Genomic DNA, 27,011 nt, shown 5'->3' with positions numbered 1-27,011 from the left:
TCCGCTTATTGAACTGTTCTTGTCCAAACAGCCCCGTCCCAGGTCAGCGAGGTCATCAAGGAGAAAGTGCAGCAGCGCAGCATCCAGCTGTCCTGGCAGGAGCCCCAGCAACCCAACGGCGTCATCACGGAATATGAAATCAAATACTACGAAAAGGTGAGTTTCCTCAGTACACACACACACACACACACACACACACACACACACACACACACTTCCATCTCTCGGCCACTTCACATTCACTTCCGCCGACTCTTCATTTTGTATTCTATCTGTGATGCCGTTGTGAGTGGAATTCACAAGAATCCTGCGAGTGCATCCTTTTGTCTCATAATTGCAATAATGAATGAAGATGCTCATAAGATTTTAATCAGGCCGCAGTCCTTCACAGCCCCCCCCCCCTCCCCATACACATGTTAGCACACACACAGACCGCGGCTGCCGCACTGCCAGAATTAGTAATCTGTCACCGTTATCTCCTTTCCCCTTCCTCGTAGATTAGACCGCCAACGTCACCGCGCTTCAAGTCTGAACACATCAGCTCTTTACAGCAAATGTTTAATGGAGCGAGTTTAGCCTAGCGAAAATCAAAGGCAAGGGTGTAGCAGAGCATCCGATGGCAGTCCTGTACCGGCCGCAGCCTCTCGCAGAAAACACTGACGAATCAGTCTCCTATGTCACGTACTGTGGCTGTGGTCTGCCCAGCTGTAAAAGTGGGAAATTGGAAACAACAACTACACCCCCCTAACAGAGCCTGGCATTCCATTTGGGCTCTCGCAGAGCAAAAACCATTTACAGATCGACAAGCACGTGCACAACGCTCGCAGCCTGTGCATCCAAATGGATTTCCTTTTGATGAAGAACATTACGTCATGTGTGTTTATGTGGTCTAGGTATTTTTTTTGCTGTAGTACAGCTTAATAGGTTGTATGGGACTTTCATGATTAGACAAACTTTCACAGCACTGATTTGATTTTGCATTGAGTTTGTATTTTCAACAGAAATACTGATTTGCCTGACCAATCAGTTCCATTTGCTTTGTTTTTTCTGTTTTTCCAATCGCTGCTATGCCACAACATGTGTCACCTTAAATGTCCGCCATGAAATGTTGGGATTTCGGCCTTCAAATCATTGCAAGGCTTTTAACATTTAACATGTGAGCAGGAAGTTTCCTTTATGTTCACTGAACAGTGCTAAAAACAAACGGCAAAGTAGAAGCGATTGGAAAGTATTTCTTAGAAAAACAGCCACGTGGTGACAATCTCACTTTTGAATTAAACATGGTTTATTCCTTGCACAGGATCAGAAGGACCGGGTCTACTCCACGGTGAGGTCCAAGTCCACATCAGCCACAGTGAACAACTTGAAGCCCAGCACAGCCTACGTGTTCCAGATCAGGGCCTTCACGGAGGCAGGGTACGGCACCTTCGGCCCCAGACTAGAGATAACCACCAAGGAGGAGGCCACAGGTAGGATTTAATGCACCACCACGCACTTTTTCAAATACTACTGCTTTACTTGTGCATTAATTATGCTTTTTGTATAGTAGGAATACAGATAAAAATGCGAATGCATTCTCCGAAATTAACCCCAAAAAAACCTTTCATCAGTTTTCATGAGATTTGTTGCGTCATCGACAAAGACTTGACTGTAGATGGGAAAATGACGAGCTGAAGTTAGGGGCAGTCTCATAAGTTCACATAAAATTTTGTCAGTAGCTTAAGAATTCAGAATTTTTTTTATTTTTGGTTTGGCCACATAGGCTCGTCTCTGACAGGCAGGTGTGTTTTTAAGAGGATGAAGAGAAGTGTTGTGTCCGTACGCGGGTTGCCGTAAATCCTTGGGTGCGGAGTCTCGGAGCTGTTTATAAGATCTGTTGATACAAATTAAAGGTGTCTGGTGAAAGTCTGTATGAAAGTGGAAAAACGCATTTCATTTGACACCGTTTCACCTCTTCAGTGTTCATCACCGGTTGTCTGATTATCTTTAGAATATAAAGCGCACTGAGAACATCAGTCTGTCTCCGAACGCACCGATGCCGAGCACCTGACAGAGGGAGATTCTGACAAACGCTATCTATCTATCTATCTATCTATCTATCTATCTATCTATATATATATATATATATAGCACATGGTTTTAGAAACCAGGATCTCGACTACAAATTCAAGCGCAACCTGTTAATGTATCCAGCCCCTGTAGTAATAGCCCGGGGAAATAATTTGCTTCCAAGCAAAGCAAACAGAAATTGCGTTTGACTTTGTGCTGACAACACGTCGTGGGAGAAATCACTGAGCGCGAGGACAAGCTACTGTAGCGTCATGAGGATAAACTCATTTAAATCTAATCAGCTGCATTAGCTCTGCCCCGAGTGTCGCAGCGTGTTATCGGGGAGTTTAGGTGAGAGATGCTGCTCCGAGGTGTTAGGGATCATAATGTCTGGCATTATAATATATCGTTGAGGCATGGATTCACATGAGGTACGAGGCAACGATGATTCAATTGTCGGTAAATAAAGCCGAAACAGAAGTGAGACGAAAAACATCCATGAGTCGCCGTTTCATTAATTTCCCTTTTCGTTCTGAAAAACCACACCAACCTTACATCCAACATTTCTGCATTAAAAAAAGGACATATTAATTACTCTGGCTGCATGCAGAGTGTGTCCATGTGACAAGGTTAGAAGTTTTCCAGTCCGGTCATAGTGTCCTTGACCAGCGCAGTGTAGCCTCAAGAAGGGAAACCTGCCTGCAACATGACAGCCGAGTGCTCTTAACAACCCCCCCCCCCCCCTCGACCAAAACAGACAATTGGTGCGCTACCAATGCTCGGAACAACTGATCGAATTTTGCCCCCGCCCTTCCTCCTCAGACAGACCACATGAACATTGCACAGCACAGCCACTTGATTTAAAATGCATGAATCCCCACCCCACCCCCATCCCTCACACAAACACAACTCGCGTTGACTTCATGCAATGCCTCTCTTCGGGTGCGATCAGCGGTTTTGTCGGCGCAAAACAGCCCGAGCACTGTGGGAGCTCTGAACGTGGAAACAATCCAACCTGAATGTGTCTTTGTTTGAGATGAAGGGCATCGTCGTCGCCGTCTGGGACTATTAAGCCCACTTTCTGAAACAGTGGAGCCGAGTGTATGAGGACAGCTCAAAAATAGAAGCAGCCCCCCCCCCCCCCCCCCCCTTCGGCTCCCTCAGAGGGGAGGGGAAGGGTCATCAATCCCCACGCCTCTCGTCGGGATCAATTACGTGGTTGTTTGATGTGCCGAAGTTCTCACTGAGTCTTTTTCTTTGCATGTCTTGTCCGTGTGTGTGTGTGTGTGTGTGTGTGTGTGTGTGTGTGTGTGTCCGTCTCGTCAGCGGCGATCGTCTCCAGCGAGCAGAACCCCGTCATCATCATAGCGGTGGTGGCCGTGGCGGGGACCATCATCCTGGTGTTCATGGTGTTCGGCTTCATCATCGGGAGAAGGTACGCTCTCGCGGGCCCCATTGACTCTCCGCTCCTGTGAGTCTGCGCTTGTCAAATTAGCCCTCTCTTGTCACTCACGGGCCTCTGCGCCCTCCCGCAGTTGTCGTCTGACACGCGCACGCACACACACACACACACCAGCACGCAGGCACGCCCGCACACACGTGCACACCCATCGTCTCGTGGCATGCTGTGCTAATGGGTTGTGATGCATCTTTTTTTTTTTTCATCCTCAGCACTCCCCCTCTCCTTCCAGCCCTGACAACATTTTTAAGCATTTTTTGCAGAGCCATTATGAGACAAGTACTCCAGAGCGAGAGGAAGCTTTGGCTCTTCTGTGTTCTGTTGCATTCCTGTGTGTGTGTGTGTGTGTGTGTGTGTGTGTGTGTGTGTGTGTGTGTATGTGTGAGAGAGTGTGTGAGATCCAGGACGAAACGTGGCACAGATTTGTCTGTGTTTGTGTTTGTTTGTTTTTCTCACAAAGCCCCCAGCCCATTGTCATTAGCATCATTCCATCACGCACTTCATCAGTGTTTTCATCTGCACGAACGGCATTTCGTCAGAACTTGGTTTTTAATGCTATGGTTTGTCAGAATTAGCCTTCCCTGTGTGCCCCCCCCCCCCCCGTTTGGGCTGACCTTCACTTTCCAGTGATGGCGGTATCTCCGACGTCAGTTGAAGATAAAGATCCATACGTCTGACTTGAAAGCATATCATTAAAATGACGCACAATTGACAAAATCAGCTAATGCAGACCATGCAAAGCACAATGCCAATCAATTCAGTTGTCATTTTGTTTTTTTCATTCTGTATATTAAAAAAATATATATATATATATATATATATATATATATATATATATATATATATATATATATATATATATATATATATATATATATATATATATGCAAATGCATTGCTGCCTGCAGTGTTCTCCTTCAATACTAGACTAAATTCTAAAATTGTTGTCCCCATTCGACACAAAAACATGGGAAACTATGGTCCAGGTTGGAAAATATCAAAGTGACCCTGATCTCCATATTGTGCCTTTGAATTTTATTTTTTTGAAAAAAACATTTTTCTCATGCAGTTGTTGATCTTATGTACCGATGAGTCAACATTTGGAGTTCAGTGCACATCCGAGCCCGTCAGTCACCAACGTTGTCTGTGTGGGAAATGAAAGGGACTTTTTTTTTAATTTTCGAGCCGTGGACGACTCCCACTAGGCAACTCTGCGAAAAGAAGAAAACCATAAGAGTGACGGAATATTATAACATCTGTGAAAATTGGCTTGTTTGTTTCACGCCATCAGTACATTTTTTTAACAAAAACCATGACATATAATGTCACTTGGTCAGCACTGTTCTTATAATTCTGAAACACTGGCACTCTCTATCTAGTTATATACAAAGAATCATGATCTGGTCAAAACCTGTGGCCACACAGACAATACAAATATTACCCCAGAAACTTTCTTTTTCTTTATTTTTTGATAAATCTACAGTGTTCTATCCAGCACATGTCAATTGATAGCTTAGCCTAATTTATTCTGAAAATAAATAATATAATAGAGATTTCATTTGTGATTTTCAAAACAGTGATTTGCCACTAACATCTTCACTCAAGGTCCACATACTAGCTCTTTCCTGATCCCAAAATAGTTAAAAATAGCTGCAAATATATTGAGATGTCAGAGTGGAGACAAGGCTGCGCACGAGTCACTTCATCAACAGTAAGTGCATGTCCATCACTCGTGGCTTATTCCACCTTTCACACGTCATCCATCTTTTTTTTTTTTTCTCAGTTTCTGCTCAAAGACCAACTTTGTGCAGCAAAACGCCTGCTCGAGGGAACCTTCAACACGTTACTATTGCAAAAAAAAAAAGAAAAGCATATTACGTGTTGAACCGTCCTCGACAGCGCAGGCATTGTGTGATATGTGACTTGATTAGATATTTGGAGCCAGGCTATGTAGGCTGTCGGGGGTTCACAGCTCCCGCTTCCTCAGCTGGGTTTCCTCGGAGGATTTGTCATGCGCAGCGTTAGCTGCCGCATTAAAATACTTGTAATTTAGGGCGTTCGTTTCCTCTGCACAATCAGTTGATTCTGCCGCCCTCTTCCTTCCCCCTTCCATCCCCCCCCCCCCCCCCCCTCCCCCCCCCCCCCTGTGCAGGCACTGCGGGTACAGCAAAGCAGATCAGGAGGGAGACGAGGAGCTCTACTTCCAGTGTGAGTGTCCAAGTTCATGTGCACACACACACACACACACACACACACACACACACACACACACATACACATGTAGACAGGGACATCTCAATCACTGCATGCTTAACAGGAAGGGGTGCCATAAAAAAATAAAAAAACACATTAGCACCCACAGGCATGAGCGTTTCATCCCAGTTCATTTGATTCGAGTCAAAGCCGGGGAACAATCAGGCGAACATCTGCCGCTGATTGGCTGGACTCAGTCTGTGGAGATGAAGGCGTTGGGGAACTACAAACGTGCGAATGGGAACAGCTGTCAGGGAGGGAGGAGAGGTTGAGGTTGTATTCTCTTAAAAAAAAAAAGAGGCATAACTCAGGTGGTTTTAGTGAGCGACAAGGGTGAGAGGAGGCCGGTGTGGTCCGGCAGTACTGGGAAAGAAGGGGACAGCAGTTCTGCATTCATGTGGTGTCGGGATCTTTGGAAAAATGACATGACGTGAACATCAAAAACATGTTGTTAAAGCAATAGAACACAACGCAACTTCTTCGTAGCGTCATTATTGTTTCCACGTTACGACTGGAAGCTCATGAACACGTCAACGTAGGAAGAACGACTTCCCAACTCTGGGAAACGGGACCATCCGAGGAGCGACGTGAACGCACCATCGGCCACGCTCATCCGAGTGTCACTTTAGTTTTCTTCTGAATCATTGCAGTGTTGGTGGGTTTTGGTGCCCACAGACCTGCAGGGTTTTTAATCCGTTCTTGCTGCTTTTCCCAAATTGTTTAGTTAGCCTCCTGCTAGCAAACATCAGCTGCTGCTCCTGTGGGCTTTTGTCAGCCAGCCGTTTCTTGCAAAAAATACTCCCCAAGTGAACGGACAGACGAAATAAGTAGTGATGTTTTACAAGTTATTTTCAGGTTAGGTTGCGGATGAATTTAGCTGTAATTAAAAATGGAACAAATTGTTATAAATGTGAACGTTTTGCCACCATTCACAATTGATTCTGTGGCACTTTTGCCATTTAAATTATTAGTTTGCTTTCAATGATGTCAAGTAATTTTTTCTGCACCCTGCAGGCATCAAAAAATATAATGTGTGTGTTAAAGGATGCATGAAGCTGGGGATGGGAGCATCACAATATGAAGTGATAAAGGTCGGTCAGGAACTTCCATCTACTTTCACCCCTGGTGAGCTACCGGAGCTTCTGGTGCACACAGTTTGTTCTGTCGAAGGGGCTCCTTCTAGGCCCCTTCTATCAGTAAGTGTTTTGTTTTTTAGTTTTTTTTAACACCACCCCTAATGATGCCCCTGGAGATGCAGCTGCAGACTGCTTCCCCAAAGTGGAGCCGTAATGATCCACGCTGTAGGCAAACTGCTGATTTGGAAACAAAAGGGTCAGGGGGGTGGTCACAATGCGTACGGCTAAAGCGGAGGCATTGTGAGTCCGGGTTGGCCGACGCTAAGTATCTGACAGATCCACCCTCGGCGGCAGTAGAGGAAGAGGAAAAAAATAAAAAATGGGAGAAAACACAAACTCAAGCGCCCGGAGTCTGGCCCTAATGGAGTGATCCGCCGCGCAATATCAAACGGCGAGAGGCTGCCAGGGCGACAGAAGCCAGATACTGCGAATCCAACATGTGGACCCAATTTGTCTGCCGTGTAGCGGCAAGAACGCCGCGATAAGACATCTCCTATCAGATCCGCTGACATCTCAGATGGACGAAGCAATTATGGGAGCAAGTGGAGGGAAATCTGGGCCGCCGGAGTCCCCCTCGCCAGAGCACAATGCATTTGTTGTATTTGCGGGCGTTGGGATCGGCCGCATCGCCTCTCCCTCCGTAAAGAGTTAAGAGTCTCTCCATCCGGATGAGCTTGCAGTTCGGCTCTGTTGTTTTGGTCCAGCTTTTATCCAGTGTATTACGGCCGGAGCTCATTAAATTTTAAAGTTGACAGGTCGTATTGTTATCAGCGGAATTTAAAATGCACAGCGGAATCGCCCCCCGTGAGTGGATGTTTGCTTAATAGTGCATAATACTGTAATTTGCTGTTAATTTGTGAAAACAGTACCCCCCCCCCCTTCCTACCCCCATCTCTAACCTCACACTAACCTTGTTTGTTTTCCTTATTGGTTACAAACTGCTTCCACTATCACTTCGTGGCTCTTCATGAACTCTTGTGTTACAGGACACAAATTACTGGAGCGATGCAATTTTCTGCTGTATGTATGGCTGTAGCTAAACTTGTCTTGTCAATGCAACTTTTGTCAACATTATTTTCTAGATTGAACTCAGCTGCTCGCATTCATTTGGTCACCTTTGGAGCTGGAGATTCACATAGATTTGGTTGCTCAAATTAGATGGGTTTAAATTCAGACGCAAACTTAAAAAAATGGATAATTTAAACTTTGACATTAGTGCTGGGACAAAACAAAGATCAAGCCTGAACACACCCGATCAAACTTCTGTCCTGTCAGGCTCATCGTATGACCCAAGAAAGACAAGTTGAGCGACTGGAAACGGACGCTTGAATCTCGATTCCTACAAAATAAAATCCATACAATGATATCATGTGTCAATAAACGACCAAGCATGATGAGCCAACATAGCCGGTGAGACAGATTATTTTTCAGTGAGGTACTTTCAGGTTACGGGTTACTTAAATCTTTGCTTCCCATTTGTGATAGATTTTTTTTCTCTTCTTTTTTTTCACACTGCTCGCTGACTGCGCAGCAATTCCCTCTGAATCACTGGTCTTAGTAACCGTTTGCCTGTCAAGTGCCCGCCGATGCGTAGCGTGCATATTTATTCATAACAGTAATCCTCTTACCTTTCTACAGTTAAATTTCCAGGCACCAAGACCTACATTGACCCCGAGACCTACGAGGACCCCAACAGGGCCGTCCATCAGTTTGCCAAGGAGCTGGACGCCTCCTGCATTAAAATTGAGCGGGTTATCGGCGCAGGTGAGCACCATCCGGATTTCTCTCAGCCCTGGCTGTTTAGTCACTCCGTGCTCTCATATATCACACTGACAGCTAGATATTTACACCTTGGCAGAGCTTTGTGCATTGTATATTGATAGTGCCATTGCAAAAAGGGGGGGGGGGGTTCATTGCAATTAACGTGTGGGCTGCGTCTCGTGGAGGCAGTCACCGAGATCTTTTCCACAGCTGAGAAATTGCTGCCACATGGATTTTACAAAGGCGGTCAATGACAGTATCTATGCTACACTGGCGTGTCTTATTATAGGTCTTGGTTACACTCCCCCGAGTATATCAAGATGTCGCACTCCCAATTTGTATTCCACTGCTGCTTTGTTTCAAAATACACTAATACATTTGTCATTACGAAGTGCTTTATAAACCCCACCCACACGCCTCACTCACGAACTGCTTCGTCCCAACACAGGAGAGTTCGGGGAGGTGTGCAGCGGCCGGCTCAAGCTGCCCGGGAAGCGGGATGTGTCAGTCGCCATCAAGACGCTGAAAGTGGGCTACACGGAGAAGCAGAGGCGGGACTTCCTGTGTGAGGCCAGCATTATGGGCCAGTTCGACCATCCCAACGTGGTTCACCTGGAGGGAGTCGTGACGAGAGGTAATCACACTTGAAGGGGAAATGAATATATGAAGCGTGAGCTCAGATGAGACTGTTTTAAGGTGAGACACCACGGGGCAAAAACATTGTTTTTCATCCCCTGGTACATTTTGTGATTTTGAGGCTTTTTTGCTGCCATAACATGTCCAATTTACTAGTGGAAAGAAAACATCCAAAGTATACATTCAGGTGTTTATCTTACTACTTTGTCTATTTGCGTTTGTTAGTTTCTCCTAAATTCACCAAATCTTACCATTAGATCATGCCACATTTGCATATTTAAACATAGCATTTCAGAAAACTTGTAATACAAACAAATAATTGTTTTAATGAAAGTAATCAAACTTTTTTTTTTTCAATTTATTTATCTAATTCAACAGTTTTTTCTTGGACTCAGCAATCTCCACTTCAGTTGGACTTACATACATTCACCAAACCTTACAGTTTCATTCCTATCTCTATTCTGAAGGTTTTTACTGAAGTTTATTTTCATTAAAAAAAAAAGCTTTGAATGTCAACAAATTATGTCAACAAAATGAAACAAAAATTTGGAACCTTTATCCAATTTTCAGATTTCTGTTCTGGAAATGTATACAATTCAGCACATGTGTAATAAGATATTGCATCATCTGTGTATTTAAGCAAGCAATTTCAAAAAAACTTGTAATACAAAAAATAATTGGTATAATGTTAGTAATGAACTGGGGAAGTTTCATGGTGGTTTATATTAATTAGAATTATTACCCTATTCACTTGGGGTGTCGCCCCTTAAACATCCTGCAAGATCAGTTTCATCAAAGCATATTTAGCTTTGGGAGGTAAAAGCGTTGTAGTTAGAGTGATATTATATCTGATTAAATTTGCCACTGTCCTTGTTTAACATTTTCTCATTTAGACACTGTAATAAAAGGAGCAGATGGTAACTTTTAATTAAAAGCCAATACACGCGGCTAAAAATAACTCCAAAGCAGTTCCAGCATAGTTGTTTATTGTGAAGCATTTTTGTGAGCAAACAAATTCTGCTCCGAATTGATCACCCTCTCCACTTTCCGTTTCTTCTGTTCACTAGGGAAGCCCGTGATGATTGTCATCGAGTACATGGAGAACGGCTCATTAGACGGTTTCCTCAGGGTGAGTGTCACCTTCGAAAGTGCGGGAGCATCTTCTGTAACTTTCCTTTTTGCATCTGCTAGAGAGTGTCCCAGAGAGCAGGCGGTCTGCAGTTGGATCTGTGCGTCGCATAAATATCATAAATCTTGTTCTGGAGCTGCTGCAGTGCTGTGACCTACATTTCCCACATGGTCAGCGGAGACGGCTGACCCGCCTGTTTTCTCTCTCTCTCTCTCTCTCTCTCTCTCTCTCTCTCTCTCTCTCTCTCTCTCTCTCTCTCTCTCTCTCTCTCTCTTCCCCGCGCAGAAACACGATGGTCAGTTCACAGTCATCCAGTTGGTGGGGATGCTGCGGGGCATAGCGGCGGGAATGAGATACCTCTCCGACATGGGATACGTCCACCGAGATCTGGCTGCGCGAAACATCCTTGTCAACAGCAATCTCGTATGTAAAGTGTCTGACTTCGGCCTGTCAAGGGTGATCGACGACGATCCCGAGGCTGTCTACACAACAACTGTGAGTCAATTAAAGTGCTTGCTCCCTCTCTAGCCAGAGCCCTGTCTGAATCCTCTAATCGAGTCACAGCCGGTGCATGAAAATAGAGCAGAGGCGCTGGTGCATGCCCAAAAGGTCTGCACCATTTTTAATTTGCAAAACAAGATATGTCTCAGTGCAACTTTCTGACTATTCACAGGTTGTAACTAATGTCTTATATAGGGTTAGTTAATCATTTACTAATGCTTTATAAATCCGTTCTAAGCCATTAATAAGAATAACTTTAGGTTTGGGAAATGTCTTTGCTAGCTTATCATGTGTAAACTGAGTTTATTACAAATGCAACATATGGGTCATGGACTTTTTTTTAAGCATCAAATTCCCAATATGGAACTACAGCCATGCTGCCACAACCAATCACAAGCAAAACACCCCAAGAACATGAAAAATGGGAGGGGTTGAGTCAACACTTTCACAATCGATGCATTGTAAGCCATTTTTTTGGGCTTGTAAATCAAGTCATTTTGTGTTTTTAAACTGCTGGCGAAAAAAAAGAAGCAGAACTGTCTCCTGAGGCAGGGAAGGCATTTTTCACTTAAATGTACATGTCAGGTCAACATGTCAATGCACTTCTAATGAAGATGAATGTGAAACAGCAATTCATAAAAGGGTCATGAGATTCTCACTCTCCAATGATCCATTAAGTCTGCATTCATAAGTCATGTCTGCAGTTTTAATAGTAAATACGCTGTTAATAACTAAACCTATGTTTAGATGCCCTGCAGCACTGCAACAACACCAACCAATGGGATGTTACGCAACCTTGTTGTTCTTACTAATGATTCATCTATAAAACATTAATAAATGATTTACTAACCATTACTAAAGCTACATATCAGATCATACAAAGGCATGCCTCATTAGAAAGTGGTGGCAGTATTTTTGCTCAGGTTTGTGGGAAAGTTGTTATTTCTTTGTGTTTTGACCCTGTGTGTAACTGTGAAACTCTCTCTAATTGATGTTTTTAGGGGAAGATGCAGGATATAATGCATTTGATCTTTACTCCAGCCACTGACCTGCGTTTTACTGAACAGGGCGGCAAAATACCCGTCCGATGGACTGCGCCGGAAGCCATACAGTATCGTAAATTCACCTCTGCAAGTGACGTGTGGAGTTATGGCATTGTCATGTGGGAGGTCATGTCCTATGGGGAACGGCCCTACTGGGATATGTCCAATCAAGATGTAAGTTACTACCTGGTATGAAGCCATTGAGTTACTTTGACATTTTGCTGATGGACTACCTCATAACCAAAGACCATAAAAAAAGAGACAGATATGTGCTGATTTTAAAGAGTGATTTGAAGAAAATTTGAGCATTTTTTCTATCATTTCTTTGAGTTTCTAAACCATAAATCATGTGTTGCTCACAAATAACAAGCTCATAAAAAGAAAGTGTCAGTACAGTCTGGGAGAACAACTTTATTTGCCAACTATAAGCTGAAATGGCCAGGGATTTTCCCTGAGATTCATCCGTTAATTAATTCTCACAGTCATTCCACTAAAACATAAATATCACAAACAAAACTCCCACTTCGTGGTTCTGCTTCGAGACGTCTCTTGCGGGACCCTCATGAAAAACAGCCCGGTCGGGACGGTAACCTTGCGCCTTAATTAGTTCAAGAAGTCTTATTATGATCACGCAGTCTGAATCCATTTGAAGGAGAAACAGACCCGAAGTGGGACACGCATAGAAATGGAGTCCTGAGAACATGGATTTGATGCTGGTTTCAATATAAACAACAGGAGTGGAAAGAACTTGTCATGCAGAAGGCTTTTGATTCAAATGCTTTTAAAAGTTTATAATTACTTATGGTAATGTAAACCAGTGTGAGTAGCAGTGGTGAACCAATTAAACAGGCGGCAACTCAAGCATATTTTGCTTTTTCATTTGTTGCTTTGTTGCGGGTATTGGATACAAGGATGTAAAGGCATAGATACGCTCTGAATTTAACGCGGTACTTCACTGATTTTACACGTCGACGTGTGAAACTTAGCCGCATCAGCTGGCCATTGCCACGCCTCTTTTATATGTCACAGGTGCCCTTGGTCATTTACCAGTCAGGGAGGGTCTAATCACAACATGTTATGTGTTGCATTACGGGTGTAAGTGTAGGATCCGAGATGGACCCACACTCGTTTGTAAATGTCAGGAAATCTGCTGCTTTGATTTGACTTTTTTTATTCCTTCAATCCGTCTTTCGCAACCCACCCCAACTTTATGGAGTGCAGTACAAAAGTTTATTGAGTACTTCTTTAATTATCCCTTTTATAGGTGTTTTGACACCCGTCAATGAAACGTGTAAAGACCTCAGTACAGTCACTTACTGCAAGAGAGGGAATTAATTCACATTCCTCTTGTTGTACATAAAACATAACTAGATTTATGTTGGATATTTACAAAAGCAATAAGCATTTTTTTTTCAAATGGAAGAAATTTAATAAAGTCAAACCTCAGTCAAGCACAACCCAATTAAATTAAGATATTATAGCTTCAGTAATGCAGCTCTTAAAAACTATTAATACACACTGTTTCAAAGTCCCAGAATCTTCTCCCACCTGACTGCTGAACATCTGATGTCTGGGGTTATTTTATGTGCTGTAATTGAATCAGAAAATGCATCTTTTAAGTGTCTTAGCATCAAGTAAATAGTAAGAGCTGACTCCTGACATTGCCCAGACTTTTCTTCCTCAGAGAACACAGTCCCACAATTCTTTTTTTTTTTTTTTACAAATGTCACAAATTGCTATAATGATTAACTCACCCGCAGTTCCCTGAGTGCTGTCGCCAGCCTTCCTGCCAACTCCCACTGAGGGAGTCCAACTGCGGCAGACCACTTGAAACTGTCCCTTATTGTCGGACATTTGGCACATTTTGATTGATGGTAGACGGCAAGTTTGTGCCGGCCTCAAGATTTCTATATGGTGCATGGTGTTTAGCACCCAGAGCGTCAGGCCCAAACATTATTAAGATTCTCCGGCGCTCCAAAGCAGAGGCTTGCTGATTTGAACAATCAGATGTTAGAAATGCTAAACAAGATGGCCGAGGCATTAAAGAGCCTTATGTGGTGCTGCTTGCCAGACATCAATGTCAGAAATTTTTCGCACTTCGTCAAGATGTCAGCAAACATTCTCAGGGGCTGCAGGGAGGAACGTTATTTGCATTTTTCCCAACAGTTTCAGTGTTTTGACACCTTTTTTTCCACCGTGAGTCATTCTCGTCTGACTGAAATAGCTGATGAAAATATGCAAAAATGTACACAGCTGCTTATCCGCACAATAAATAAAGAGGAGCTAATCAAATCAAATCAAAGTGCCCGCCGCATCTACTGCTCTCCAGTCATTGACTTTTAATGAACTCAGTGCTAAACTGCATGCATGATGCAGAGTGACAATAGATTAGGTTTAAAAGGCACTGTCAAAAGATTGTTTCTATTATTCACGGAGCTGTATAAATATAGTCTTCTGTTTACTCACATGGCATATAAGGAACTTAACACTTAAGATGGAACTTTGACATTGTGGAACATTAAATGTTATAAGTAAAATGTCAGCCAATAAAGACAGGTTTAATAGAATCATATCTCCTAAAGAGTTGCGTAAAAGCTTAACTACAGTGTTTTGCACTAACTGAATTGTTTTTTGACTGGGCCCAGCAAGAGGAGAGCTTCAATACTCAAGCAAAGGCAAACTAAAAGCATACATTGTCTTTTCAGGATCGGTAAATGAGAGAAAAGGGCTGATTTTGGGAATGTGCACGGTCTTAATAGATCTCACAACCTTTAACATCAAATGAAAGTCCATTGACTTATAACATGCTGGATCTCACAAAAACACAAGCCAACAGCCGAGTTATCCATTTACATGAACGTAAAAATGAATACAAAAGTTAAGCTAAGCTAAGTATCATATATCTTTGCCAACCCTCGCCCACCACACCTTTTGTTGTTTAAGACTGAATGTCTGAATATGTGACTGCTCGCTTCTGGTGCTATTAAAGGCTAATTATAAAGGGTTTAATGAAGGTGGAACTAAAGGCGGATTCTTAAGGGTTTGGGGTTAGGGAGCTACTAAAGGCTGATACCAAAGGGCTGGGGGTTATGGTGATAGTATAAGCCGATACCAAAGGGCTTGGGGTTAGGTTTAGAACGATACTAAGTGCATATTAATGACTCCCTTTGTTCTGGATTTCCCAGGTCATAAAGGCAATAGAGGAAGGCTACCGTCTTCCAGCCCCAATGGACTGTCCACCAGGCCTGCATCAGCTAATGCTGGACTGTTGGCAGAAAGACAGAGCCGAACGTCCCAAATTCGATCAGATAGTTGGCATCCTTGACAAGATGATCCGCAACCCTAACACATTGAAAACCCCAGTGGGAACATGTATAAGGTAAGGGGGAAAAAACAACCCCAAATGAATCATTTTTAAATGTGGCTTCATACAATAAGGAGTTTGAACTTTTACTTAAGTGCATTAGTGGATGATCCAAAGTGTCCAACAGATGATTTAGCCTCTGTAGTTCACAGATGAAAGATAAATCCTGGGGGATCGATACCACAAAGCAGCTTCCATGGCTTTATGGTCAATAGCAGGGCTTTTAAATCAATCTCTGTAATGAGTTCTTGGTACTTTTAAAGTGCAGTGGGAACTCCAGACCTCACTCTGACGTTTGTCAGATGAATTCTATTTGCAGTCAGAACATACTTTCCCGAGGTGAGATCGAGAGGTTACAGCTGGTTAAAAAGCGCTTCATTATATGGAGACCGTATGTCGGGAATGTAATCAGATTGGAAAGATATTGACAAAAATATTTTTCTGAAGCAAGCTGACACGCTGCATGTCTTTGTGAATTTGTTATTGATTGAAGCCTCCAATCAGTTTTTCCTCCCCCTCTCGCAATTTGCTGCACCGCTGGATGCCTTTTGTCGTCACTTTGTCTCGTCTCCTGCCTGATTGTGTTTTCAGCAGAACGTTTCCTTTTCACGCGAGACATAAACATCATTCTGTGCTCATCCCGCAGACCAATTAGTCCACTGTTGGATCAGAGCACGCCAGACTTCACCGCTTTCCGCTCAGTGGGAGAGTGGCTGGAAGCCATCAAGATGGAGCGATACCGAGACAACTTCACAGCGGCTGGCTACAGTTCCCTGGAATCTGTGGCCAGGATGTCAATCGAGTAAGTAGATGTGAAGCCCCTCACGCGGTTTAAGCATCAGCAGAGAACATTAATACCAGCCACACTTAAGACTGTGATCTCACCTATACTTCACTTCCTTCATTCCATCCCAACATGAGGAAACAAATCTACTTTGTTGCATTTTGCCTCCAAGCAGAGTTTTGTCATACTGCCACCCCATGAGGTTCATGAGTTTCTGTAAATTCAATTATTGGCCTGGGCCTTTTTTTACCCAAACTTGAAAGATAACCAGGCCTTTATTTCTTCCATGATTTAACGCTGTATATACTATACATTGTTTAGGAAGACGCCTCTCTGACAGCCTATAAATGGAACATTGCAAACTCAACACCTCCATGTTTATCCGTCTTGACAAATTCAATGTAATGTACATTTCCACAACACTAAATCCATCACTTCAACAACAGAGGCATCTTATACACACTGCTCTATTGCTCAGTTTGTCTTTATATCAGAGAGAGTCTTTTCAATCTTTTCTAGTTTGCAGGTTTTTTTCATTGTTAGGCTCAATGAAACACGTGCACAGATGTTTCACATTAAAAGCCTTCAAGGGGCTCAAAGGGCATAGTTCCTCCCTATCCTGGTTGGCTTTTAAGGCAAAAATCCACACAAACAATTGAGTTGTGTTTATTGTGGCTAAATTTAAGATGGATGGAAAACAGCTAATTAGAAGTTAATGGAATTGATTAGTGAACAGTGTTTCTGTTAAAGATTGCCGTAACACGGTGTACTATAAATCTTTGCATAACAAAATAAAAGCGACAATTTGGTGAACGTGATTTTACATGCAATTCTAAATTCATTCAGTAAATCAGTCAGCCTGTCATTAGTAAATAAATAAAAAAAATACACAAATAAAGGAATTAAACATAATAAGTATTACATAATGAATAACATAATTGATAATTGAAAAATAACTACTGCCTGACAACTATTTCTGGGAAAATTGAATTTCAATTGTGTGAATAAATAGTCAAGAATACATTTTCCAAAGACCAATCAATTAAATCTGAGTGTCATTGAGAAACTTCCGGTTTCCACAGACCAATTTCACTTCAAAATAATAGCAGACCACCTCCTCAGACAATATCAGGACATTCTTCTGTGGAATTTCACAATTAAGGCCCTCTAACATGCCAAATGCGAGAGGTGTTCCCTCTAAATTCAAATGAGTTTGTCAGAATGATCAGGCTGGTATGATCAATCAGAAAGTTATGTTATGTTGGAGAAAATGTAAAAGAGAGATATAAACAGATATTTTTTTCAGCCATTACGTAGTACGCCAATACGTAACTACAGTTAGTTAAGAGCCTCTGTGCACACGTGCATGTAAGTTTAGCTTAATGAATGATCCAACATCTCACAGTGTAAAGCAAGTTTGATGCTCTGTGGTCAGCTGGAACACCAATGTTCATGTCCTGTGTGGGATTTAAGAACTTTATAACAAGTGAAACAATGCATTATTTAGGGTGTTTCACAGTTCCTTGTCAAGCATTCCCATGTTGTGTGTCCTCATCTTAAGCCTCATGAACTTGTGTGAACTCTTTGTCTTTTTTATTGCATTCTTACTAGTTGACAGCGGCTGAATATGAGCGTCGGCCCAGACTGTGGCTTGCCCTTGAGTTGTTACTCAGAACTCCCATTGACCATCAGACGTCAACATTCGTCTCCATATTCCCGTAAAATGCTCAAGGGTTCAAATGAACTTCCGAACATACTTCCCAAGATAAAACAAAACTTCAGATCATACTTTTTTTTCTTTTTTTGCAACATCAACCTTGATATCGATGTTAAAAATGTGGCATTGAGATACATAAACAAGCCTGCTGCGTTTTAGCTGCCTTTATGTTTTTATTTTTATTTTTTATGTACCTTTTACTCACAATAATGACAAAGCTGAGGCTGTAAATGGCACTTGTTTGGCCCCTTACTGTGGTCCAGTGCATTGATTGATGTGTTGTCTTGTCTTCCCAGGGACGTGATGAGCTTGGGGATCACGCTGGTGGGCCATCAGAAAAAGATCATGAGCAGCATACAGACTATGAGAGCCCAGATGCTGCACCTCCACGGCACGGGTGTCCAGGTGTGACGAACAACGCCGGGGCGGCATCGGACTGGGCGAGAAACAAAAAAACAACAACTAAAAAACAGAACTTATCTGGAGCAGTGCCTGGGACGTAAGCGGGATAATCGTCAAAGTAAACGGACATCTGTTATGTCTGACTCTTCCGGCTGTGTCTGGAGTGAAATCATTCCTTTGTTCCTCAGTGAAGGATTGCGGTCCGCCTCTTCAAAAGGGCGCTAAAGAGAGGAAAAGGGTGGGGGGAAAAACTGCAACAAAAAAAAGAAACTACCTGGACGAGATGACTTTCTATTCACTTTTTAATTTTTTTAGAAGCGCTTATGAACTCAACCATATATCAAATGGCGCATTGGAAAGGAGTTTGACGCTTCCGTTTCTTTAATTTAATAAATGACTTAAGTGCACACCATGGCTATGGATTACCTTTAAAAAGAACAAAAAAAAACAATGTGTCTACTTGCGGTGCTTTTACTTATTTCTCTTTCTAATTTGTTTATTTTGCATCTGTCTGCTACAGTGACATGTTGCCCACGCAGCAGGCTTTTTTTTCTTTTTCTTTTTTTCTCTCTCTCTTCTATTTGGACTTGACAACAGGGTAAACTCTCTTTTATCCAAACGCAGAGGGAACTTTTTAGGCACAGGTACTTTTTGTGCTGCTGACACATGCTGGACTGTTTGAACTGTTTGCAGTGACTCGTGTTTCCCTTCATGTGCTGTTGAAGTGAAAACGGTAACCTCTCGTGCTTGTTTGCAGCTTACGGGAGTGGGGGGGGTTTTCGACATTGGTTTCAACCATTTTTTTTTTTATTAAGGAATTTCCTGAAGAGTGCAACACTGAGGAGGCAAATTGTTCTTCTAAATCAAAAGACTTTTATATCAGAGTAGCAATATCCTTTGTCTTAGTGTTCACTACAGGAAACGCAGAACAGTTACATGGTTATTGAGTAGGCTCTTGCAACACTGTTGAGAGATTTGTTTGAAATTGAAGCCACCACAAATGTTTTGCCATCATGTTGCACACAGTGTTCTTTTGGGTGCATTGTCGAACTGCAAGTACAATTTTTAAAAGGGTGGATCCAAGAAAGTTGTAGACGTAATACTGCCTTAAAAAAATGCATTAGATTAAGTATTGCCGCTATTTTAGGCACTTCACTGGCAATGCTTTCTGCATTCATTTAAAGGGTGGACAAGCTCCCTATTTTCATTATTTTCTTGTAGTGTTGATGTCTTTTTATCTGGAACTTGAACTGGTGAAATCGAGCGCACGGACACGGTTTAATGCCACGAGCGACACGGTCAGTGAAGAGACGAACTAAACAGAGCAATAATTACCAGGTAGAAATGGTCCTCGCCTGAAAATTTCTTCTTTTTTTTTTTAAAAAGGTGCTAGGTTTTATCGCATGTGTTTGCTGTGCTGAGACAAACCCTTTGGAAAAAGATTCTGTCACCGTCGGGAAACGAAAGGAATGTACCTCTTCGACCTGAAAACGGTTTGAAAAAAAGTGCTCGGGAAATCGGCCGTGCCAAGTCATCAAAAGAAATAATCATGTCGTATTTGGCCGCTACGATACGCTAAAACGTTTGGTGGAAATCAAACGCGGCATGGAAATGTTGAATTGGGTGGCTGGAGAGATGAAAGAGGCCCCCGTTCGAAACTCTAGAAAGGTGCCACTTAGCCATGCTGACATCATCTTCCGACACCTACGCCGTTGTCCAGAAATCAAAAGAGCCACTTCAGGGTTCCGGGTCTGGAAATCAGGACCAAACGACGGAGCTCCAGTCGGACGCGGATCGAGCCGTTAACCCCCCCCCCCCCCCCCCCCCCCAACCATGCCATGGTGGCTCCCTTATTTATTCCTGCGTCTCCGCCACTCACCCCTCACAGGCGTAGTAGATGTGACGGAACATGCATTAAAGTGTCTCTTAAGATTGCTCCTCTTTTCTCCCATACGTCTTTTGTACGGAGAACAGAGACGGGGGGGGGGCTTTGCTGAAGATGTGCTGAAAGCCAATCAACCTATTCTGTGCCATCTGTCTCCACTTCAAATGAAAAGGAAGAAGAAAAAAAAAAAAAAAAAAAAGAACGTTCCCATGTTGAGTGTGTTTTCAGTGCAGTATTCTTTCGTGAGGAAATGCATTTATTCGGCTGTCACGTAAACAGGAGTGGTGTTGATGGAGAAAAAAACATTACAACCATGTCTTCTGCTGCTGTAACCTGAGATACATCTGTGTATTCAGTCATTTCTTTCAACTGTTTTCATCTCGAATGCATAGAAAAAGCATTATCCCTCACTGAAGTTCAACCATTACTAGCTTTCTTGATTCTCCCGGTCATCTCTAAAACTGCATCCACATTAAGCCAGGTACCTTTGAAAACACTTGAAAGATTGATGTAAGCCTGCCTAGGCACTGTTGAGTAAGGTTTGTCTCCTATAAAGAGGTTACTAGAATCTTAAAACAGATGTGGACATCAGACTTGCACAACGGCAAAGACTGTATGTTTACATACATTTGTCAAAACATACTGTCATACTTCTTTGGCTTGATGGCAATGGCCCGCTCAGACCTCATCGACCGGATGCGGAAAGTGTAGACCCTCTTACAGCCAACGTCAACAGAAATATGCTCGCTCATCCAGACGAGTTAGCAAGCTTTAAACATTGAATTAAAACAGTTACCAGCATCAAAATGTCCGGTTGTTGCATGTTTCGGTTGTCAGAAGCGATATTCCAACAGCGGACTTCGACAGAATCCTGACAGCATCCCGACCGTTTGCAGTGCAACGGTTGTTTCGGTTTTTACAAGTGACCGCGTTATAACTGGTGACTTTCAGCCGAATGTGTCCGTGGTTGCTCGTGGCAACTTACGCAAATGGTTGGTGTAGATAATAATCAGAGATGAGTATGCATTTAAAATTGATTGAAGGTTTTTACCGGTTCCGTTTGTGTTTTTAACAGCGGGCATCACTACCAAGCAACCACCATCCGGCTGAAAAGTTAACACGGTCACTCGTTAAACCAAAAGAAAGCGTTTTCTGCCACTGGACCTCAAAACTGCCCATGTGTGTAGCGGCCATTTTAAAACGTATGTTTAATTTGTTGAGGTTGCGTTTGCGATCTTTGGCAGTTAATGCTCTTGCATAGCCTGATGAGCTGTTGCGCTATTCCACACATCTGTTGCCAAACTGCGTGTGCACATCGTTTACCGACTGTAAAAGGGTCTGTAATAACCCTCTCTATGAGCTCTGATTTTAAATGTCAGATGTAGATGATCACACAATAGAGGGGGTTTTCATTAATCATGTTTATTTTAGTTGAAATATTTGCGATCGTAAAATAAAAAATGGTTTTAGGCTGCACCTAAGGAGAAGTTTATCATCAGATACCCATGATGCCAATTATTCTCACAGTTAACCATTGATCTATAAAACAGTAAAAAAAATTGATCATCACATCAATTTTTTTTTAACCCTTATCTTCAAATGCCGTGTTTTGTCCAGCTAACTTTTTCCGAAATCCGCAGATATCCAATTAGCTAGCGTAAAGGACTACAAAATGAGCTGCAATAAACGTACTTGATCCATTGTCCGACAACAGAGAAAGGGAACAAAAAAGTGAATGATGACTACCAACTGTTGAGTTTGGCTGTATGAAAACCAGGAGGTTTAACCGGGCTCTGCCTGTGCCACTGTTGAACCAGATGCTGGCTGTGATTGGAGTTTCACTGACCGAAAGGAGACAAAATGTCCCGTTTTCCTGTTGTGCTGCTGCTTGGTGAGGACAGACATCTTAATCTCTTCAGGTCAGGGGTTTAGGGTTTAGAGTTTTGGATGATGGTAAAAGGTTCCATCAGAATGCAGTGTCTGCCAATTGCTTTTTCTCCCTTCTGAAGCATTTTTGATGACTATAAAACCTTTTCCCACCTTCACTTTCACTGCCTTTAAGAAGTGAACGTACATTTATGTGTGGATTTCTTCGCATGTAACTTTTTTTTCTTCAGAATGATCCAGCTTAGTGTGGATGTATAGTTAGATCCATTTCCACTCACCTTTGTCAGGAGACACCAGGAATTAGCCCTGACCGGCTCTGAGCCCCCCCACACCACACCACACCCCCCTCCTCTGTGTCACACACACCCTCCCTTTATCCATACAGCAGAGCTCAGCAATTGGGCCTTGGCCAGACCTTTGAATTGAATACCGGTATGAAGTCATTCAGTCAGCACAAAACTCCCCGGTTCACAGGCGGCACTCTCTCTCTCTCTCTCTCACCCCACACACACACACACACACACACACACTCCACTCTGATTTTAAAACCGGGCCCCTGGAGGCCCTTTTTACACCCCAGGGTAGAATGCCTCTGTCTTAATTTTTTTTTCCTGTGCTGGGGAAACTTGAGCCAAATTGAGATTAAGGCCGGGATGCAATCGATTCGACGTCCCACTCACCTGTAACCTTCACCGCCAGAAGTCACTTTATTGTCTGTTTCAGCTTCTTTCATCCGCATTTTTAAACTTCAGGTCGCTCAACTCTGGACGAGAAAAGTTTTGTTGTGGCTCTATTTCAGCAAAAAAAACACAAAAAAGAATACAAAATGTAAAAAATTACAAAAAAAAATGTTACAGGATGTAGAGGGGTTGGTTGGAATCAGGAATAGCAGATAGAGTATGAAGTTATTTTTCAAATCTTGTGGTTCAGCAGTTGGAAATTAGTTTCACCGCTTTGGTCGAGGCGGTGGATAATTCCAAAGAGTGCAGCACTGTTGATTGTGTCAGAGAGAGACGAGATTTGAGGGGATCTTTGTATATGTACTAATTGTAAAACTTGTACATTTTATTTATATTGTTTTTTACACATATTACTCAGTAGAGAGCTCTGAATACATTGAAAATGCACTATATTTTTCTATCTTGCAGATGAATTATTGTCAACCACCAAGATTTCAGTTGTACATAATTTTTTTTTTCCATTTAGGACCAAAGACAGCTGATAGGATTTCCATCTTTACTTTGACTTTGTTTCTGATTTTTGAGTTTTTAGTTTGTTGTACAGTAATACAAATTGTCAATTTATTATTTATTTTTTTGTGATGAAAGTATTGAGAATATCCACTGGTCAAAAGTATTTTCCCCAACAGCAGAACTGTAAGATCATTTAATTAGACAATTTCATGTTACATAGACAATTCTTTTTGCTTTGTAACCTTTGTAATAGACTGTACATATATTTTTGGAAATATAATACAATCTCTATAGAAGTTTTGGGTGTCCTTTGCTGTGTTTTTTTTAATCATTACTCATTTTATACCAAATGTTGTGTATCAGCTATTTGCTTAGGTTAATATTGTTGAGATCAGACATCCATATGAGTTTTGATCATATATTGGTCATACATCTTTTTTTTTGTAATACATTTTGAATCCGAGGAGTTAGTGAGGATGTCTGGTCTGATGCCACAGAATTTGATGGTACCATTTTCTAATGAAGCGGCATTTACAGTCTAAAGATGCCATGTGACCAATGACTTTATTATACATCTGTTCTAAGCCATTATTAAGAAAACATGCTATACATAGTCAGATTGATTTCATTGTTGAGGATTTTTTTTAAAGCCAGCTCAAAATCTATCTACTGTTTTTGTCCCTTAACCCAAATATTTAAAACTTCAGCTTGGTCTTAATTTGTTGAGGCTTTTTAAAGTGAACTGCACACGACGTGAACTCATTTAACCAAACTCAACAATATATGTTTTGTTATCAATGGAAAGAGAACACATGGCAATTGATATTATTCGTTTGAATGCTACAATTTTAGGCTTTTCACGCTGCGCTTAGCCTCAGGCTAAGGGAGCTGTTGGCCCCGGGCTGAGACAACTTTCACACTGACACATTCTGAAGTGGGTAAGCACTGAGTTTGTGGAGTGATCCCTTGAAAATAGCCTAAACACAAGGCTAAAAAGTGACAGAATGAAACAGGGCTAAAGTAGCAGAGAAATTGTTTGATATGCTGGAAGGTATAAAGTAGTCACGTGTTTACGGACATTTAACCCACGACTATTAGAAGTGCAGTGTGAATGGTATAGCCCTGAGCTTAGGTTAACCCTGGGTTAGCAATGTGTGTGGGTTAAGGGGCTAAGTTAGTCCAGGGTTAACTCTCAGCCCAGGACTAAGGATAGCTTAAAATATGCAGTGTGAAAAGCCTATTTATGAAATGTTCTTGCTAGACCGCAAATACAATGATAACTTCACTTCAGAAATTGTCCATACAGTTAAATGTACTCTATAAGAAAAGGTATCCTTGTTTTATTGACATTTGTAAGGTCGGACATTTTGTATCGCAAGAGTTTCCAATTATGAAGAACCCTGGCAGAGGTCAGATGTATTTGTAACACGTAGCTTCAAATCAACACAACAAGTAAATTAATGACTATTAGGAAAAACTTCACTTATTACATACACACCATCACTTGAAAACATTTTGGAGCACAATGTGAAACCCAACAAATAACATAGGGGATACTGTCCATGAGTCTGTTGCCAAGGTGCATGCTGGGAAGGGTTCCCTACACACCCATCTCACAAATGTTTTCAAAATAAGAGCTCCCCTTCATAATCTACTTAATTCACGTACGGGACTTAAGTTACGTAACACGCATACTTATTCAACCCAAACTATTATCTTGTTAAAGTTACATTGAGTAGTTTTTGACCACTGGTAGGAATATGAAGAAATGTTTTCATCAATGGATTACCATTTTGTAACATGCAAGAGGATGGCACATGTTGGCCATGCAATGACTCTTCCTCCGGCTGGTTTCACATTATTCCACTGGTTGACAGTTGGCAGCGATAACGTGCAAAAAAACAACAACAACAACATTGCGCCAACAAAGGCAGGGAAGAAGAACTGCACTCCATCAAATGTGTAAACAATGCAGGAGTTAAAGTCCTCAAAACATGTGCTCTACAAATGTTGCATGAGGAAGGAAATCTATTCAACACATATTTTCTGTTATTTATCTTCTCCCTGCAGCTGCCATGGAGGTTTGGACATGCTCACAAGCTTGTTTGCACATGCATGCACGATAAGGCTGTCCAAACAGTCCTCCAAACTGTCCTGTTTTGTTCTTTAATCTTCCAGAAATTCCAGTTCTTTGAAGGAGCTTGAATAGATCTCTTCTGATCATGTCTTTCAGCAGTTTTAGTATTTATTTTAGTAGGTCCAGAAGTGGCTCAACATGCCGTCTCCAATTTTGCTCCACTCTCTCAGTGAGTTTGGATTACACATGAACCTGGCTTCCATCCATGTATTTCTCTGTGGCTACGCCTCGCTTTCCATTAGCTTAAACTGCACAGTCTTCTCCTGCTTAATAGATCATCTGCAGAAGCATTGCTGTCTGAAAGTCTAGTAGCGCTCTGGTGATTTGTCTTAGGGTCTGGCTTTAAAATCTAAAACTGGATCCTTATCGTAAAAAGGTAACCTACTCTTAATCTGTGACCAAAAATGACTCACTTTACTCTGTTCCTTCTTTTTTATTGTTAAAGTTATACTTTCATCGTGCGCTGGGGTCTGTGTGTAAAAAGACATTAAAACATTTGACATCATGTACGGCAAATCATTTATTTAAAAGGGTGAAAGTGCCACAATTAGTAAATGTTGACAAAACCTTTCAATTCATAATGATTTGTTTTGCTTTAAAATACAACTAAATTATTTGACGAGAGTTGAGCACTTAAGCACTGTGTCTGTTTAGGAAGTAAACTGCTGCTCATACACACCGTTACGCTGTTGGAAATTAAACTGATGAAACATCACAACTTATTTTGTCATTTTTGCAAGAAACGACCAAAAACCCACAGCACTAGATATCAGACACCTAGACAGAACTTAAAGGGTTGGTTCATCCACATTTCCAATGACATTTAATGAAAATAGTGGACAGCATCATCTCTATCCAGTGTAACAGGAACCCTGAATCTGGAAAATCAACCGAGACAGACTGCCAACACTTTTTAAAAGGACTATATCTTTGGTAAAAGTGTAAGCAACGACTCCTTTTGCTGAGGATCATGTCATGTTCTCAAAATCTCCAGAGCAGCTATAATGGACGGTATTTACTCAACTCTGTGTGTACAGTCAAGTTTCATCGACAGAAACAGTTGGTGGTGCCATTGAACCATTCCAGATGAAGGCTGCGCGAAAAATGTATAAAGCTCCAGTAAAACCTCACACAATTAAAAAACATGTTAATAGCGTGATGGAGATATGTTTATTTCATGTTTGCATTTTTGCAATTATGACGTTTCCATCTGCCACCAGTGACACTGAAGTCATATATTCATGTACATCATGATTGTCTGGGTCTCTTTCCATTGCACCGTGTTGCATTTTGCTTTCATTCACATATATTCACATATTCAGCTATACTTTAACTTCAAACTCTCCGATTTTGCAAATTTATCAAGCGCATAAAAACAGCTGAATGGAAACACACTCAATTAATTTTATTTGCTACATTCACATTGTAATGCATTCCACATGAGATGGTTGACTTAATTGTGTTAAAAGCATTTTTAGAGAACTTGTCTGAGCCCATCATCACAGACAAAAGCCTACTATTCATCCAAGGCCATGTGTGTTAAATGTTATCTCTGACGTCTGAACACCTGCAAATATTGGCATGCTGTAGTGAGAAAGCTACACAAAGCTATGTTGATCATAGATTTTTTTAGCGATAAGCAGAGCGAGTACAAAACAAAGAGGGTTCTGTATTG

General features: G+C 41.9%; 1 protein-coding gene across 5 annotated transcripts in view; it reads left to right on the top strand.

Moving 5' to 3' along the window:
• epha7 (eph receptor A7) overlaps window positions 1-20,057 on the top strand; it is an 85,323-nt gene extending 65,266 nt beyond the window's left edge. The window contains exons 6-17 of one of the 5 annotated variants that reach the window (XM_068708554.1): window positions 32-156; window positions 1,301-1,469; window positions 3,376-3,484; window positions 5,661-5,716; window positions 8,548-8,661; window positions 9,107-9,292; window positions 10,362-10,423; window positions 10,709-10,918; window positions 11,992-12,141; window positions 15,153-15,346; window positions 15,978-16,133; window positions 18,129-20,057. In XM_068708554.1, coding sequence (XP_068564655.1) covers window positions 32-156; window positions 1,301-1,469; window positions 3,376-3,484; window positions 5,661-5,716; window positions 8,548-8,661; window positions 9,107-9,292; window positions 10,362-10,423; window positions 10,709-10,918; window positions 11,992-12,141; window positions 15,153-15,346; window positions 15,978-16,133; window positions 18,129-18,243 — 1,646 coding nt within the window. In that variant the 3' untranslated portion in view covers window positions 18,244-20,057. Of the gene's footprint in view, window positions 1-31; window positions 157-1,300; window positions 1,470-3,375; window positions 3,521-5,660; window positions 5,717-8,535; window positions 8,662-9,106; window positions 9,293-10,361; window positions 10,424-10,708; window positions 10,919-11,925; window positions 12,142-15,152; window positions 15,347-15,977; window positions 16,134-18,128 lie in introns of all 5 variants that reach the window. The other 4 variants (XM_068708553.1, XM_068708552.1, XM_068708551.1 and 1 more) reach the window with 4 other exon arrangements.
• Window positions 20,058-27,011: the final 6,954 nt, after the last annotated feature.

The sequence above is a fragment of the Cebidichthys violaceus genome, unplaced genomic scaffold (assembly GCF_023349555.1).
Source record: "Cebidichthys violaceus isolate CVI_PGR_0920_01 unplaced genomic scaffold, fCebVio1.0.p SCAF_14, whole genome shotgun sequence".
Classification (NCBI taxonomy): Eukaryota; Metazoa; Chordata; class Actinopteri; order Perciformes; family Stichaeidae; genus Cebidichthys; species Cebidichthys violaceus.
The sequence above is the reverse complement of the archived record's forward strand: the minus strand, read 5'-3'. Positions and strand labels throughout refer to the sequence as shown.